Source organism: Trifolium pratense, linkage group LG3 (assembly GCF_020283565.1).
Source record: "Trifolium pratense cultivar HEN17-A07 linkage group LG3, ARS_RC_1.1, whole genome shotgun sequence".
Taxonomy (NCBI): Eukaryota; Viridiplantae; Streptophyta; class Magnoliopsida; order Fabales; family Fabaceae; genus Trifolium; species Trifolium pratense.
Genome location: NC_060061.1, coordinates 9235249 through 9248543, shown reverse-complemented (window position 1 = coordinate 9248543; position 13295 = coordinate 9235249). Strand labels below are relative to the sequence as shown.

General features: G+C 34.4%; 1 protein-coding gene across 1 annotated transcript; it reads left to right on the top strand.

The window, feature by feature from the left end:
* The first annotated feature begins 5484 nt into the window (after positions 1-5484).
* LOC123917023 (eukaryotic translation initiation factor 4B2-like) lies at positions 5485-11980 on the top strand. The gene is made up of 3 exons (XM_045968630.1): positions 5485-6976; positions 10968-11399; positions 11638-11980. Exons 1-3 carry the CDS (start codon positions 5808-5810, stop codon positions 11660-11662), a joined length of 1626 nt encoding a protein of 541 aa, XP_045824586.1. The 5' UTR covers positions 5485-5807; the 3' UTR covers positions 11663-11980.
* Positions 11981-13295: the final 1315 nt, after the last annotated feature.

The window sequence follows — 13295 nt, the reverse complement described above, 5'->3', positions numbered from 1 at the left end:
CAATAGCCGCGGTACTATCGCAATGGATCAACACATCTGGCATAGATTATTCCATAAAGTAATCTCAAATAGCAAGCAACCAACTTGCTTCTTCACTAGTTGTGACTAATGGTATCATTTCAGACTCCATATTGGATTAAGCCAATATATGTAGTTTGTTTCTCTGATTTTCAAGATACAGTTTCTCTACTATATATTTCAAATATATAGTCACTAATTGTTTTGGAATCATATAATAATGTATTCCAATCTACATCACTGAATCCTTCAAGAACATCAGAAAATCTATAATAATGTAATATGAGATTCATGGTCATTTTTATCTCATGAATCTCTCAAGCATACCAATGCTAGTTCTTCGGTTTACTAACAAACCGGCACAACAGTACCACAACATATGCAATGCTACGACATATGCAACGTCGGGTCAAGTACAATCAGTGACATATCAAATGCGGCAACATATATATGCTTTCATATTCTGATTGTCTTACACTTTCACCAGTGTTCTTCCATAGTTTTTACACTATGATCGTATAGTATGCACAAACAAATTTGCTTCCGTAAATATATTTCTTTAAAACTTTCTCATCATAGTGAGATTGATTTAAGGAAATTTGCATTCATGGATCAATAATCTCAATATCCAAGATTACATTTACTTCGAAATTCATTTGACAATCATCAAATTGTCAAACTTTTCATGTCATTTCATATGGCTTGTTTAAGACTCTACAAAGTCTTATCCAACTTATCGACTTTAGTTTTCATGCCCATGAGTTAAAAAAAATATTTAGGTTGTTCCATAAAAAATTCTTCTTCCAATTCACTATTTAAAAAAGTAATTATAACATCCATTTGGCCTTATGGATATTATTCTTGTAATTGGAGAAAACATGTTGAAAAGATATATATTTGTTTTCATTTCTAAAATTTATTTATAATCATTCAATTTGTACTCATGAGGCAAGTCTACTAAATGTCAAGTCTTATTAGACAATAGATAATTCATCTCATTATTTACGGCTACCACCATAAATCAACATAGAGAATCTATCTCATCATTTACGGCTACAACCATAAATCAGCATCCAAGAAAGACAGTTTCTTGGAGGTTCGTTGGATTCTTTTCTAATCTATAAACCATGTAATCAGGTTCATACTTTTTAGCAACTTTTGCTATCTTACCTCTTCGAGGTTCTATTACATCTTGTTCGATGTTCTCATTACAACTTCTGATCACTGGAATGTGACCAGGTACAACGCCCCCACTAGAGCCCCCACTATTTCTCAATTTTAAAGAGAAATTCATTTTCATAGAAATCATTTTTTGATTCTATGACCATTTTAGCATTTAGGCAACAACCTATAAGCTTTGATGTTAATTGTGTATCAACAAATACACATTCATAGGCTCTACTAGTGAGTTAAACTCTCTTGGAGTTGAGAATTTGAACCTACGTCAAATTACTCCAAGTTCAAAAAATAAGACAAGTTAAATTGTCTTTTCTACAAAATTTCACAAGTGAATTTTGTTCTTGCACTTAGACACTCTATTTAGCACAAAACAATCAATTAATTGAATTCCCCCACTAATGAGACGCAATGCCGAAATTAAACATGACTGTAACAACTAGCTCGGCAAAAGGTTCTTTATTTTTATTTTATTTTTCTTTACCGTTCAACTCAAAAGAGTAAGTTGTAATTGTTTCATGTATAATTTCATTCTCATTAAAAAATGTGGGAATCATATTTTGTGCCTTAACAAAATGAAGTTACTTGACTTTCTTATTGAACTAATTTTCAATTTCAATTCCAAAGAATTGAAACATGTCAAGAACATCATTTATCACTTTTATTTTCCATAAGATTTATGAAAAATAATCTCAACATTCATCAACAAAAGTGATGAGTATCTTTTTCTGTTTCTAGTGTTGTTGTTCGAGACAACAAGCACTTCGTTATTTTTCTGATCTTGCTTTACAACTTTTTCTTTCAAAAGAAGACAAGTTATCAGACTTTCAAGTGCATCTTCTTTAGACTTTTTATCATTTTTAAACTTGTTCAATTGTTTCAAATACAATTGAAATATAATCCTTCAACACGTTAGCAACTCTTTTATTGTTCTAAAAATATGATTTATTTTTGTTGCTAATGTTTGAAGTGATTCCCTTTAAACCAAAATGGTTTGCCATAGTCAGCGACATAATAATATGAACCAGTAATTTCTTCGGTAGTCATGACAGTAAGAAACGTCTTAAAATTGTTGTTTTCGGATTTAAAAAACCGTTAAAAATTAATTTTTACAGCCACCGAAGAGATTACTGGGTTGAGTCGCGGACTAGGTCGCTTTCTTTAAGACGTTTCGTGGCACTGCCCAAAATTGTGCAAGCAGACTATCAACCACGCTGTCCCCAGGATAAAACAGCCCAGTTACAACTGTATACCGATATGCTACTGCACGGTAGAAATCGGTCAAATAATACACCTTCTTGAATGGTACTACAATACCACTCGAATTGATGCTACGACATCAATCTATGATTCATCGGTGATTCAGTGGTACTACAATACCACTCAAATTGATGCTGCGACATCAATCTATGAATCAACGGTACTACGATACCACATGTGGTACTACAATACCACATGTATTGATGATACTACAATATCAATCAATATAATGACACTAAGGCCATTACAATATGGTACTAAAACCATTCTCAAATCAAAGGGACAATGGTACTAAGACCATTCTTTACTTGAAGGAACTAGTGATACTTTGATCACTCATAAACCAAATTAAAATAATATGGTTTCCCTTTTGTTCAAAATTTTAACTTATGAAATATACAAAAACTTGTCTTACTTTCTCTTTTCACGATAGAAGTTTTGTTAAAATTATATAAGTCTAACAAAACAGTAGATCAAACGCCATGTAGAGACACCAAAAATAAATTCTACATCATATTCAGCATTAGCTTCTAAAAATGTAAATACACGGCGAATCATTGAAAAAATAGTCTCAACAACAGTACTAAAGTTTGGTCTAATACCAATCATACATGAGTAGCTTTATTCAAAATCAATTATCATTTGTACTTACTAATTACACCATAGAATTGATGAAATTAGTGTGAGGCCGTTAGCCTCCATCTTGGCACTAATTACTTGCCCATTATTTATTTCAAATAAAAATAAGAAGGTAACATACCTATTAGTATGCACGAGCATCATTGCAGAAGATAATAGGATATAATCATTAGATGAATTTGCTCATAATTCAATTCCTGGTAGATAATATTCAAGCCACACTACTACCCACACTTGTGGTCTTCCTGTTTATGTGATTGATTAATCTGAACAAGTGTTTCCGGCTCATGGTTTCTTAGGTTGTTCTCAACTAGGCTTATCTCTTTTTAATCAAGCTTTTTCAGTGTAGCCATCAATAAGATTTATTCTCTCATAAATTAACGGTTACAAAATGATGAAAAATAAAATCACCTTAAAATAAATAAATAAAGTATGTAACCGATGTGAAACTTAATTTATTTATTTCCTCAAAATACACACTAGTATGCTAAACACACTAGTATGTTCTAGTACCCGATATGAGACTCAATTTTCTTTTCAATTCACACACCAATGTGAACTTTGTTCCAACAGTTCATGAGTCATTTTTGACATTAAGTGGTTTCAGTCCCCTTCCGATCGCAGTTGCAAGAATTGGGATGAGTAGCTCAACTGGTTAAGCTAGTTGAACTAATGGTTCGAGTCCTGACAAGAAAAAAAAAACTAACATAACATTGTAATACTAACAACTAACAACTAACATTGCTTATAAAAAAAACCACTACTGAATCACCTAACTATTGGTAAAAAAACACACTGTCATTTTTTTCTACTCAATTGTCGCTATAGTAGAGAAAACAACATTAACATTGCATTTTAATTACTCTCTTTGGGTTGAATTTTTTTTACTTAAATAAAGCTACATAAATATTTATTATTATTTTGAGAAAATTGCTAACTAGTACCTCCTTTTCGGTGGAGGGCACGATCTTGTTGCACGTGAAGTACACACTACTATATCGCAGTCACAGAAAGAATCTTAGCAAGCAATCACATTCAAGTGGTATTCAACTACAAATCTACAATAATATAAGTTACTACATTTTGATGTGTACTTAGCAAAGTTGAAAATCGTACTTTAAAATAATTTGCTAATGAAAAATTCTAATAAGTGAACCAAATTTAACCAACCAATATACACGCTGAAGTCCTCACATTTTAGACACCAAACAATGGCAGTTTGAAGGAATAGTATAAAGATTGAAGTAACGATAAAAGAATTTAATTTATATATAAATTTTCATTGTAAAATTATTTTACACGTGTAGTCAATAATATATTGACACATTATTACTATATTTTAAAATACATAACGTGTAACATTATTAAATTATGTGACAATATGTTATTGAATGCATGTGTAAAATAATTTTTCACTAACAGTACACAATAATCAAAGTCGTAATAAAAACATCATGAGTTGATAGTTATTAGATATATTATTGAATGTGTAAAAAAAAATTATTGTTGTAGAAACTGAAATTTAAACCTCAATTTTTTTTTTCACACTTAAAAATGTGAGTTTAATCATTTAAGAAAAAACTCAATAAAATCCATCACCAAAAGAATAACAAATATTACTTTCGGTCCTTTCAATAAAAAATAATTGACTTTTTAAATTTATTGAATAATTGATATATGTAGTTTATATTCTAAACTAAATACATCAATTATTTAATGAATCTAAAAATTGAGCGGTTTCTTATAAAAATGAGTAACATTTAATAACTCCATTATAACATTTATTTTGACTAACAAATACTAACATTTGTTATATTTTTTCTCAAAAAAGTTGTTATCTTAAGAAAAAACTATAGGCAATGCAGTATAGACCACTTGTTTGCCTTATCAAGTTCAAGCATCACAATAACATTGTGTCATCACTCATCACCATAACTACATATTATCATCTCATTATACGAGATGACTCATATAATAGAGCAATGATATATATTGAAAAAATGTATTATTTTATAAATTTTATTATGGATTTTAAATTTGGTTTTTGTTGGAACATTTTTATATTGTATATACTAGATTTAGTTTTCAATTTCTAATCTTTTCTAATCTATAAATTTCTAAATATGTAATGACAAAGTTAGTCTTGTGATAAATGTATTTTTTTTTTGTGATAGATAAATGTATCTTTTTACAAGGTTGAGATAAAGTTAAATACATGTACATTTTTTAAATTGTCAAAAATAATGATTAAAACGACAAAATTGCATAGATATATAATTGGGACCTCATAAATAAATAAATAAAACACACACTATTAACAAAAATTACCAAATGAAGAAAAAATAAACAAAGAGTACTAAGATTGTATTAACCAGATGAAGCATTAATTAATTAATTAATTAAAGTAGTTTTGTAGTTTTGTGTAGTTTTTCTCTTTCCCACATGCAAGGAAACTGTTAAGCGCGTGACACACACACCCCAATCTCTCTTTAATCTTTTCTCTTCCTTTCTTCTTTCTCATTCTTCTTCTCTCCTCTCCATTCGCATTCCCTTTCGCCCCAACGCACTCTAACCTCTCCTCTCTCTTATTCTCTTGCATGTTCTCGGAGCTCCGGCTCCATTAACGGAGCCCCGGCTCAACTACCAATTTTCAACAACAACAATCGAATCGAATCGAATCTACATTCTCTTCAATTTTTTTTAAGATCTCGAAAATGTCGAAACCCTGGGGCAACATCGGAGCTTGGGCCGCCGATTCCGAGGCAGCCGAAGCCGAGGAACGTGAAGCCGCGGCTAAGGAAGCTTCCGCCGGGTCAGATAACTTCCCGAGTCTCAAAGAAGCCGTTACTGCTAAACCGAAGAAGAATAAGAAGATGTCTCTTTCTGAGTTCGCACGTGGCGGTTACTCTTCCGGTGGTGGCGCTACCGATTATCCTCGATTGACACCGGATGAAATGCTTCGGCTTCCTACCGGTCCTAAGGAGCGTTCTGCTGAGGAAATGCAGTATAACCGTCTTGGTGGTGGTTTTTCAAATTTTGACCGTGGTGGTCGTGGTAGGGATCGTGATGGTGGCTCTGGAGATGGTAATTGGGGTGCTGGAAGAAGATCTTATGGTGGATTTGATGATGAACGTAGGACTCCGAATTCTAGGGTTTCGGAATTTGATCAACCGTCGAGGGCTGATGAGGTGGATAATTGGGCTTCGGTGAAGAAGACACTTCCTTCGTTTGATTCCGGTAGGCAGAATCGATATGGGGGTGGTGGTGGCGGTGGTGATCGATATGGGGGTGGTGCTGGCGGTGGTGATCGATATGGGGGTGGCGGTGGTGGTGGTTTTAGTGGTGAATCTAAGGCTGATGGAGTGGACAATTGGGCGGTTGGTAAGAAACCTCTACCTGTTAGATCTTCTGGTTATGGTTATCGTGATTCTGGAACCGAACCAGATCGGTGGTCTAGGGGTTCTGCTGTTGAACCAGATCGTTGGTCCAGAGGTGCACCTCGTGAAACGGAGCAGCAACGAACGAGGTTGGTGTTGGATCCAAGGAAAACTGATGGTTCTGTGAATGAAGCTCCAGTGGCAAAGACAAATAAGCCGAATCCATTTGGTGCGGCGAGGCCTAGGGAGGAAGTGTTAGCTGAGAAAGGATATGATTGGAAGAAGCTGGATTCTGAGATTGAAGCAAAAAATAGGCCTACAAGTTCACATTCTAGCAGGCCTTCAAGTGCTCAGTCCAATCGCTCTGAGGGTCCAGATGGTGCGGTGAAACCGAGGCCAAAGGTGAATCCTTTTGGGGATGCCAAACCCAGGGAGGTTTTGCTTAGCGAGCGTGGCAAGGATTGGCGGAAGATTGATCTGGAATTGGAGCATCGTGCTGTTGATAGGTTAATTCTGATCTTATGCCTTTCTTTTTCTCTTGTTTGCTCTGTCATTTGAATCAGAACTATGAAGTTGCTTTTGTGGTGAGTTGTTGTCATGTGTTTAATTAATTAGAGTCATGGCCCTATTTGTATGCGCATCAGATGTATAATTGTAGCTATTTTGCTAATATGGTAAGTTTATAATGGGAGTAAGAGACAAGGGTGAGTTTCTTCTTTGGTGATGGTTTCATATTCTATCAGGGACATGTGTGTTGGAAGGTTAAGCTCTTTGTCTTGTTTTTGTTGTTAGCTAAGTAAATGATTCTTGTGCTTCCAAGAACTAAATTTGGATGTGACATAGCGGGTAGGAAAAAATAAGGAAGATTTTAGTGTAATTGATTGCTATAGTTAAGAGGTTTCCATTTATTGGGATATTAAACACTAGTTGTGTCGCTTTTTGTGTGTGCAAGCCTCATAGAGGGTTTATAATATCAAATGCGGAAGTAAAGTGTTTTTTCAGTTATTTTGGAGATAGGTTGATTGGGTAGTGGGTACTTTAACCAATTATTTTGCAGTCTTATTGGAGATAGGTTGACTATAGATTCCAATTCAAGGGTGGTTATAATGCACACTATTGAAAGGTATAAAATTGATTCTTTTTTACATGCACAAGTATTAATGATATAAATATCTTATAGTTTTTTAATCACACATCAAACTCCAAGAAGGGTAGATAGAGGTAAAAGTAAAACCACGGAGTATATATTGAAATCAAATCTGGAGATAGACGTATAAGAAGAAACATTCTGAGGTCAAGCTTTAACATCTGAGAAATTTGACTGTGATGGTTAAGAGAGGTGGATGCAAGTAATGGCTAATTATAGTAATAAATTGGTCATAATGGGATAATTTAGTCAAAGATAGGGAAAATAATCTAATAAACAGATATTTTAGGGTTGAATAAGCAAGAGAATGAAAGCAATGGGTAGGATGCCTGGCTAGTGAGATGGATAATCATTGCAATTTTTATATCTGGTTTTATAATGATTTTATATTAAGTATTTTAAAATGTTATTGATTTCGGGTTTGGTGGGAGAGTCCTAAATTACTTATTTGCTGCCAAATTCTTTGTAACTTTAAAAGGGTTTCTATGCATAATGTGATATTTGATATACAATTTTCATTCGAACAAATATATCTGTTCCCATTTAGATTCCTTTCATCCACTGGATAATTAAGTTAGTTGTGCAAAGAAGAATGTGCAATAGCTTCTTATTGATGTAGAACATACCTATTTTTATATGGAGTGGAATACTTCTAGAACAACATGAAAATTTGAGGAGAATTTTTCATTTCAAATTGAGCAGAGTCGATACAAAGGGGACAATATTAATTATATTATGGTTTTTATGGAACTATTTATTGTTATTGTGGTTTGATTTTATGATAGAAAATAAGTCTTGTAATAGGATTGTGGGTGAATTATGAATATCCTAGAAGTTTGCTGATGTACTAGTCAAGTGTTATTATGGCTATAAAAGGCTTGATGGTTTTTTAAAAAAATTCAGCTTATATTCCGGTCGTAGAAAATATCTTGTATGTGTACAGTGTTTGCGGGAGATATACTTCAATTACCATGTGTGCAGCCCATGCTTATATTGTTGTGTGGGGTCAACACTTGCTGTGAGTGTTCCAATATCGTAGTGGAGGTTTATCTCTCACCTTTTATTTCTTCTGTTTCTGCTAAATTCCAGGGTTTTCTCCTATGAGAATTTGTCGGTTAAGGGGTTAGTGGTTGTTAGTTAGAATTCTGACAGAATTTGGTAGGGTTAGTCCCTAAAGAGGTCGGGAGAGGAGATTTATGGCATTCTGTTTGATCGACAATTGGTTTTGGAGAGTTTCTCAGTAAAACTTCTATTCATTCTTCCTTTTCATGACCTGGATTTATCTTTGGTCCAGTTCTCAGGATGATCTCATCTATAAGATCCCTGTCTATGCATTTTCATCTTATGTCAGTCGGGGATTCTTTGACTGTGGAAATAGTTGATAGGGCAGACCTGTCGATTTTAATTTTCTGGAATAATTGATGCCAACAATAAAAATATTGGCGTTTGTTAAGCAGTACCAGTACTTTTCCTAATTATTTAGTATTAATATTAATATATAATATAACTTAGGTCAGTTATTGTATTATATTACCTATCAATCACTTTTTCAGATTACTTTGTATTACTTTCTTCCTCACTTTTCCTTCTGCAACATTTATCCTATGACTCCAACATTGAGTTAGAGCTGCCATCAACCTTCAGCAGGATCTATTGTTTTTACTGTACAGGGGCTTTACAGAATTATGTTTGTTGACATTTCCTTGCTTTTTAGAAGCCTGTAATATTGTTTGTGACCTGGGGTCATGTTCAAAACTCAGGCAGCATCTCCCTTGGCTGGTGTATTGCCGTTTAGTTGACCCCGAGATTGTTCTTGAAGTTTGCAATCTAGCTGTGGTTAGGAAGTATGGGAATGGGAAGACATCCAGTAGGTGGGAAGACACCCTTAGGTGGCTGACTGGCTTTTTGTTTTGTGTGCTCTCGCTTAATTATCATGCACTATATTTTGGGAATGCTGTTTTAGCGATAAGGTTTCAAGTGGCCAGAGGTTTAATATTTTAGGCTGTATTTGGAACTGGAGTCTGCATGGAGTTGACAAAGGTAGAAGTTGGCCAGTGCTCTAACTAGTTTTATTTCGACCTCATTTTTAAGTTTTAGTCCTGGTGTCTGTTTAAGACTCAGTTCCTTTCACTTTGTTTTGGCTCTGTGGCTGTTAAGGTTTGGCTCTGTTCCGAGATGCTATTTGAGGCTTTTCGGTATTTTGTGGGGGATTTTTTACGGAGATTGAAATTTGCTACTTTTAGCTGCCAATAGATTTGATATTCAAGATTTTGGCACTGAGGACCTATTTTGGGTTACGGAGCGTTAGGGGTCTCCAAAAGAGAAAATTTTCTAGCAGCTATCTAAATAGAACAGGGTGTATGTATTGATATTTAGGGGAAGTACTAGTAGCCTTAAGTACTTTGGTTGAGGTGCGCTGTTTGTAATCCATAGCGGGTGTAGCAGCTAATTATTTTGTAGTCCATAGCAGATGCTATAGTGGCATTGTGCAGCATAATGTCCTGTAGGTGCTACATGAAACCCCATTGTGTTGCGTTTTTGAGTAAAAGATGAATAGTGGCTGTAGCGGCCACTACAATGAAGATCCTGTAAAAAGAACCAGATATTCCCTCAACTTACTGTCTGTCCCTCTATTTTTTTTCCTTCTTATTTTTTGGTCATTTCACTATTAAAACTAATATGCTTCATACGGGGTTTGATTAATGGTAACAATGAACCTTGAACGTCTTTAATTTTGTGTGTTTTTTTTTTTTAGCCTTTGTGGATGCTTATATGGTATAAATTTCTAGTATCGTATTCCTAAACGTCGATCTAGTGGCCATACTACCACACACTATAGTTTTGTTGGGGGTAGGCTAAGCTCTGCTATCCCCCATTGACTACATAGATATGTATGGTGTTTGTGGGGCTTAAGCTTGAAGGGAAATACTACAACATTAGGGTTTTAGTGTTAGTTTCCTTGGGCTTGTTGTAGCAGTACTTGCTTTTTTTTTTTTACCTCCTTTTTAGTATAATGGTATTGGTGAGTTCTAATTCAATTCTAGTATATCATCAGCGATTCTTCTAATTTTTCATTATTCCAACTTTATGAAGCCCAACAGGTGAGTTTCTAGTAGTTTCATTCGCGTTAAAAAAAGGTTTTATTCAAGGGTGTGTATCATTTACTTCCAATAGTTTGGTTTTGATCAAACTCTTGCTATATAAATGTAAACTCGTTGATTATTTTGTTCACTTTACTTGGTTGTACACAACATTGCAGCATCATTTGATTAACCAAATTAGGTCTTACTTGATTTGTAAGTTGTTGGTCTTTCAAATATATGTTGTTGACTTTTGAAGTAACATTTCAGGCCTGAGACCGAGGAGGAAAAATTATTAAAAGAAGAAATTGATAATTTGAAGAAGGAACTTGAGAAGGAGCCTACGATAAATTCAAATAAGGAATCTGCGGATGATGCTGGTGTAGACCAAACTGGTACGCGTGCAGTGCTACAAGAGAAAGAAAGGGAGCTGGAACTACTTATCCGTGATTTGGATGATAAAGTTCGTTTTGGGCAGAAAGCTGTTGAAAGGCCAGGTTCGTCAGCAGGAAAGACTGCTGGTTTTTCTGATAGGCCACCATCTCGTTCTGGCTCATTTGAGGATTCTAGAAGTGTGGATTTTACGGACCGACCTCGATCCCGTGGTACAGGAGATATGTCGATGCGTCCTACTGATGACAGAAGACAATTTCAAGGTAGCAAGGAAAGAGGGTGGTTTGCGAACAGCAGAGACTTGAATAGGTGAGAATTCACTGTTACATCGTTGTCTCTTTCTGTGTATTTTTCTTCTTGACTTGCCATTCATGGTAAAACTCTGCCTATTTTGGCTTTGGTCTGTTCCTCAAACTTTAGTTGTGGCAACTGGTTAGGATGACACAGGTTTGATAGGGGATATGAACTCAAACACACACAGACACACACCCCTTTTAAATTTTGGCACAAGATTTGTTTGTGAATGCTGATATTTGTTGTTTTGCAGGTCAAGGTCCAGAGAGAGATGGTGATCAGTTTTTTGTGGATTAAGAGTTATCTTCAACTTTTGATGACCAGAACCTAATACTATTTTATTACTCGTAATTTCTAATCGTTTTGTTCAATTTACTCCAGGAATTGGAGCAACAATCATTGAGTACTGGCACTAAAACTTTTGCCTAATCTGTTATTGCATCTCAAAACGTTGTAAATTTGATTTTTCCCTTTTGGTAATTTTTTGGGTGTCTGGATGAAGGCAGAAAGCCTGTAATTTTATTAGGACAATTTTATTGAAGATTATGGAACTAGGTAGCTAATGTTATATTGTTTTAATATTAAAATTATAATGCTGTCCCCACTCCTCCTATTTTGCATCTGCTAAATACCAGCATTAAACATCGGATATTTGCTTTAACATTTGTGTCGTTCCAGTATTTCTATTGTGTGTGTGCAAAGAAAAACCAACTTCAAATTGTTTTTCAAATTAGGACCATATTTTTTCGTAGGTAAAATTTGTGTGATCATAATTTTAAATAAAATGGCTTTCTCACCTCCTCTTTCTTCTCCAAAGTCTAAAATATTGAAATTGTCCATTTGTGGATGTTAAAAACGAGATGTTAATGGACATTTTTGTTTCTTTTATTACAAGTGCATTTTTTTTGACTAATTTATTACAAGTGCATTAAACTATCTTATTGACAACTTTTTCGGATGTTCTAGCATACAAATCTAATTTGAACTAGCATGAAGAATGAAGACAATTGGCGAGTGCTCTTAGAGCTATTGTCTTGTCTATGAAGTATGAACAACGTAGCTTCAACTGCTAAATTCTGTCACTCCTCTACGACTACGAGGGTTGAAACTTCTTGATAAAAGCAGTCATATTAAGAATATAATGCGAGTTTGTTAAACTCCAACATCAAAATTTTAATTGAAAACTGATTTTTATATATCCGAATTTTGAAACCGGGTGTGTAGGGTGCGTTCAAATTGACATGTTAGATTCAACTCAGTGCATCTTCAATTAATGATTTTGGAGTCGTCAACGTTGCAAACTCGGAGACATATGTATTCTAAACGCTTCAATTTTTGTCATATTTGTAGGCATTTTGAAGGTTTACCGGTGGCTAAAAAGTGTAGTTGCCACGTAAATTTTGAGTGTTGCTTATCCGGGCATCGTGAAATATAACCAGAGCTAAATAAAACTTTGCCACTTTGCTAATCGTCTCAAGCTTTAATTTTAATTTTTTTTAAAAAAAAAAATCTGCATTTCTTTAACTACTCTGCATAACAAGTACAATCCTACATATATAGGTAGCAAAACCAAGGCTCCACACACAAAGAGCTAAACACACAAAAATCAATCCCAAATTACGTACACAGTGGCCAAACACAAAAAATACACACACAAAACACATACACCAAATTATAACTAGTGGTTCATAAGTAGAATAACTAGTGTTTCATAAGTAGAACATTTTCTATTTATATAGTTAATAACTGGAACTAGAACCACCTTGGTAAAGAATAGGAAATTCATCACCAAATTTTGATTGTAAAAAACTATGGAGAGTTGCCAACTGATTTTGTGTTTGTTTAAGTTGCTCCTTAGTCTCTTCATATCCATTGAGCTTTTCTTCCAATGTGTGCACATGATTTTCCAAG